Source organism: Choloepus didactylus, chromosome 2 (assembly GCF_015220235.1).
Source record: "Choloepus didactylus isolate mChoDid1 chromosome 2, mChoDid1.pri, whole genome shotgun sequence".
NCBI classification, from domain to species: domain Eukaryota; kingdom Metazoa; phylum Chordata; class Mammalia; order Pilosa; family Megalonychidae; genus Choloepus; species Choloepus didactylus.
In genome coordinates this window covers 129,528,682-129,534,194 of record NC_051308.1, presented here as the reverse complement: position 1 = coordinate 129,534,194, position 5,513 = coordinate 129,528,682, and the positions used below count along the sequence as shown (strand labels likewise).

Genomic DNA, 5,513 nt, shown 5'->3' with positions numbered 1-5,513 from the left:
AACAGTAGGGCCCAATGGTTAAGAACCCAGGCTCTAGAGTCAGGGGGTCTCCACTTGGATTGCAGCTCTGCTACTCATCAGTTGTGTGAACTACTGGAAGTTATTTAGTCTCTTTGTGCCTTGGGTTTCCTAAACTATAAAACAGATGACAATCATATTATTTGCCTCAAAAAGTTGGTTTGAGTATTAACTAAATTAATACATGTGAAGCCCACAACACATTGCATGTACTGAATGAAGGTTAGCTGTTATTATTATTTTCAAGACAGGTCCAATTTTAGTTAGTCAATGCTTCAAGTTCTTGATAGTCTCCTAGGGTTCCGACTGAGGCTATACTTTCTTCAAGGCCCAGGAAGGATTACGGGATGATTGTGGAGATGGTATTGGTGGTGCCCCTGAGCCCTGAGGTATCCCCATACTTGTACTGAAGTCACTGGGACCCATTCCTGCATTCCATTAGATGGGTTTGAGCTGGAATTTCTCAAGGGTCAGAGCAGCATCTCTCAGAAGATTTTGAAAGCTCACCTGGTAGATTTATCAGTGGAAAGTATCACTACACTCCATCACACAGTTGTGTGGGGAGTACAGCCAGCAGTGCCACCCTCTCCTGGATGATATTTCAGTCAATCTGAGTGGATGCCCTGGGAAAGTGTCAGTGCCAAAGGTAAACAAGGCGCACCTTGGAGGACAGTAGTCCACCACTTTGCTCCTCTCATTGCCTTCTAGTGCCATGACCTCCAGACACAGTTTCGAGATGTGTGATGGGGCATCATGATGGGCTCCACATACGGGTAGTAAGTAAGGCTGGGTGTGGAGTGGGAAGAGGCAGGTCTTGTAACACCCTACTTTTCAGAGCTTCGATTCATGGGCATTTTTGCAGCTGTCTTTTCTCTGATATACATGGCTTTCTGGGACCTTTTACCAGGTCTTGCTGTTTCTCCCTTATGAGTTAAAACATAGTTAGAAATATCTGTCCAGGTTGAATTCCTTCCATCCTATGTAAACCATGGGTAATCTTCAATTAAACAGAGGCACTTTGGAAAATGATGCTTTCTCACGTGGAATTTGATGAAATCTTATGAACTTCTTGCCACTACTCAACATCTATTACTTAAACAGAATCAAGGAAGAGGGGCATGGGCAGGAGCCACCCACCATAGTTTTCCAGGAATAAAGCCTGGTCAAATGGCTCTCTCACTTTCCCTGCCCATACTCCTTCCCTAAGATTCAGCTGGTCTCTTTTGACCCACTGGGCTTGTTCTCACCCTGTTGTGCCCTTGGACCAAAGACCAGCCTCATACATGTGCCAGATATGCTATTTTGCTAAATGTTCCTTCAGTAAACAGCCACTTCACTTTTGAGGCTGTTCTCACGAAGTATCCATTGTATCCTAAGGTTGATTACCCAAGATTGAAAACACAGATAAGTTTCAGAGAGTGAAAGGGGAGCCGCATGACACCCCTACCACTTTATCCCTGAGCTCCCACTTTGGCTCTGAAGGGAGCCAGGTGCAGGTGGGAGGGCCTGTAGTGCTCCCTATAAAAAGCACTTGAGAGCCCATTGAAGCTTGGAACAAACATTCAAGACTTCCCATCAAAATGGGCAAACTGCTTACTCGCGCTGGTTAGTCTTTCCCAGGGCAGCTGGTTTTTCTCCTCCTTTCACTCATTATCTCTTATCCCACTGCATTGTCTCTTTCATCTCTTCCTGCATCCTTGGACTCTTAATATAGTGGGGAAGGAAGGGCACAAGAACCCCTAGGTCTTCATATGGGAGGGAAAATGGACAACCCTGGCAGACCAGGACAAGGCCATTTCCCCATGTGTAAAATGATGGAAAATTCGAGCTTGCCCTTCCTGTTCTGTGCTAGGCACAGCGCGAAGCTGAATGCATAGCCTTGGTCATGAGTTAATCAGCTAACAGGAGAAATTAGTAGAAAAAATGAAAGAGTCAGATGTTTTTCTGAATGTTCTGCTCTGGGGACAGATGACAGCGATTGGGAAGGGAAGGTGAAAAGACACCAAAGAGCAGTTGCTCAAGTGCTGACTTGTTCCCCAGAAATGAGCCCAAACTGTGGATAGGAGCCCAAGGAGAATGATCACTGCTGAGCACAAAAGTCTGTGGTTGAGTGAGGTGGAAGAGAATAAAACTTAGAAGAAGCGTATGACTTGAAAAGTAGAGTGAAATTGTTTATGAAAGAGTGAGTTCTAGGCCTTAGTGTGAAGAGATTGCTATGGGAAGGGGCCCTCTCTGTTCTCCACCTTCAATTCCTCTTCTACCTGTTCCCCCAGTTTGGATTATCTTTAGGCTCCATTCAAAATGCATATTGATATAGTTGACTATATGTCAGGCACTGTGCTGTGTAGTGGGGATTCTGAGGAATAAAACAGTCCCTGCCTTCAAGGAGCTGAGTCTACTGGGCAGATCAATAAACAGTTATCTTTCAATGGAAGTGCTGTGATAGAGATAAGGCAGCACAAATACCAGGGGACCCTAGAGGGAGAACAGGGAGGCCCAGTGCAAAAATCACCTCTCTTGGGAACTCTTCCCTGGCCTCTCTTTTCCATTAAACTCTATGCATACTCAATTTTATCACTTGTCGCATTGCAATGCACTGATTTGTTTACAAGTTTGACTTCCTCACTAGGCTGTGAGCTCTGTGAGGGCAGGTAACCTCTCCAGTTTTTCTTTTCTTACAGCATCTGAAACTTAATGTGAGTTTTTTGAAAGAATAACAACAAATCCTCCTGGGTCCTGAGCCATGCAGCTCACTGAATGCGTACCAGAAGCATCATGCAGGAGCCCATGTTGGGAGAGGATTTATAGAGAAGGGGGGCATCATGAGCCAGCTTTGCTTCTACATTTACTGACCAGTGATGCTGCAGATCTACTTCTTCCCAGCCAGAGAAAGGATGATCCTGGCACTCTCTGACCAAGGTCTCTTTTCTTCTTTAGGGCTGGCCTTGCTGCTACAGCTGGGTAAGTACCCCATGTGAGGGTAGGCTGTGTGGGGCTATTTGGAGTCAAAGACTGGAAGACATTAGTCTGGGCAGGGCCTATGTCTTACTTCTCTGCCCTTCCAGGCACAGCAACCAAAATCGTCTGCTACTTCACCAACTGGAGCCAGTACCAGGATGGGATTGCCCGCTACATGCCCCAGGATATAGACCCCTGCTTCTGCACACACATCATCTATACCTACGCAGGCATGGGAAACAACAAGATCAAAACCACCGAGTGGGATGATAAGGCCCACTATGCTGGCATCAACAGCCTCAAGGATTAGTGAGCTCTGGGCTTGGGCTCTGTGCTGGGTTGGAGGCTCACATCTAGGACTTTGAGAAGTTCCTTGAGAGACACTGACATCAGAATTCTTAGCCTTTAAGTGCTGTCCACAGTCACTCACATGCCTCATTGGCAGAGCTGTTAGCAACATTCTCCCCAGGAGAGGCAGGTTGCTGCCATTCTTCTGGATTATTTTCTCACCAGGTCCTGAGTGTTGCATTTTGTATCTGAGGAGGTGACATCCAGAAGGGATTTATTGTGAATAGTGCCCCTTGGACTTTGCCATGTCACAATACAGCCCCATGTCAGCCTATTGGGTTGGTGCCAGATGTTTGCAAAGCAAACATGGACATCATTGAAGTGTTTGTTGATAGTCCTATCACCCTCTTGTTGTCATGGGGCAAAAGGCAGAGTATGGACAGCTGCCAGCACATTAACCTTGGCTTTGAGTGGAGTCTAAGAGCCTCTATGGAGCCCTCTCTCACACCTCTTAGAGGAGAGAACAATTTGCTTTGCAAACATCTGGGAGCAGGTTGAAGAAATACAGGCCTCTCTTTTGGCTGGAGTGGGGAGAGACTTTGTTCAGTTGCTTTTACCCCAGACCACCCCTTTGAGATGATCATTTAAGGCCAAGAGTCCTCTGCCAAAGAAGCAGTAGGGCCTAATGGTTAAGAACCCAGGATCTAGAGTCAGGGGGTCTCTACTTGGATTGCAGCTCTGCTACTCATCAGTTGTGTGAACTACAGGAAGTGATTTAATCTCTTTGTGCCTCAGTTTTCCTCAACTGTAAAACAGATGATAATTGTAGTATCTGCCTCAAAGGGTTGTGTTGAGGATTAACTAAATTAATACACATGAAGCACACAACACATTGCATGTACTGAGTGAAGGTTAGCTGTTATTATTATTTTCAAGACTGTTCCAATTTTAGTTACTCAATACTTCAAGTTCTTGATAGTCTGCTTGGGTTCTGATTGAGGCCAAACTTTGTTCAAGGCCTGGGGAGGATTGGGGATGATTGTGGAGGTGGCATTGGTGGTGCCCCTGAGCCCTGAGTCATCCCCATACTTGTACTGAAGTCACTGGGTCCCATTCCTACATTCTATTAGGTGGGTTTGGGCTACAGTTTCTCAAGGATCTGAGCAGCATCTCTCAGAAGATCGTGAAAGCTCACCTGGTAGGTGTGTAAGTGAAGGTATCACTACACTCCATCACACAGTTGTGCAGGGAGTACAGCCAGCAGTGCCACCATCTCCTGGATGATATTTCAGTCAATCTGAGTAGATGCCCTGGGAAAGTGTCAGTGCCAAAGGTAAACAAGGCACACCTTGAAGGACAATAGTCCACCACTTTGCTCCTCTCATTGCTTTCTAGCTAGCCCCATGACCCTCAAATGTGGTCTGGAAATCTGTGAGAAGGAATCGTGATGGGCTCCCTGAATGGGCAGTAAGTAAGGCTGTGTGTGGAGTGGGAAGGGGCAGGTCTTGTATTACCCTACTTTTCAAGCTTCGATTCATGGGCATTTTCGCAGCTGTCTTTCTCTGATATCCATGGTTCCCCGGGATCTTCTCCCAGGTCTTGCTGTTTCTCCCTTGTGAGTCAGAACATAATTAGAAATGTCTTTGTCCCAGTTGAATTTCCTCCATCCTATGTAAACCATGGGTAATCTTCAATTAAACAGAGGCAACTTTGGAAAATGATTCTGTCTCATGTGGAGTTTGATGAAACCTTACAAACTTCTTGCCACTACTCAACATCTATCCCTATAACAGAATCAAGGGAGAGGGGCTTGTACAGGAGCTACACACTATTGTTTCCCAGTGATAAAGCCTGGTCAAATGGCTGTGTGGCTTCCCCTGCCCTTATCCCTACAGGAGCTACACACTATTGTTTCCCAGTGATAAAGCCTGGTCAAATGGCTGTGTGGCTTCCCCTGCCCTTATCCCTCCCATAAGATCCAACTTGTCTCTTTTGACCCACAGGGTCTATTCTCATCCTATAGTGTCTTTGGACCCAAAGCAGGCCTCATACATTTGCCAGATGTGCCATTTTGCTAAATGTTCCTTCAGTAAACAGGCACTTCATTTTTGGAGTTCTTCTCACCAAGTCTCCATTGAGTCCTTAGGTTGATTACCTAAGATGGGAAACATAGATAAGATTCAGAGAGTGAAAGGGTTGTCATGTGACACCACTACCACTTTATCCCTGAGCTCCCACTTTGCCTCTGA

General features: G+C 45.9%; 1 protein-coding gene across 1 annotated transcript; it reads left to right on the top strand.

Annotated features, from left to right (window-relative positions):
• Positions 1-2,839: 2,839 nt before the first annotated feature.
• On the top strand, positions 2,840-3,549 carry LOC119526890 (acidic mammalian chitinase-like). Its single transcript, XM_037826406.1, has 2 exons — positions 2,840-2,979; positions 3,084-3,549. Exons 1-2 carry the CDS (start codon positions 2,877-2,879, stop codon positions 3,284-3,286), a joined length of 306 nt encoding a protein of 101 aa, XP_037682334.1. The 5' UTR covers positions 2,840-2,876; the 3' UTR covers positions 3,287-3,549.
• Positions 3,550-5,513: the final 1,964 nt, after the last annotated feature.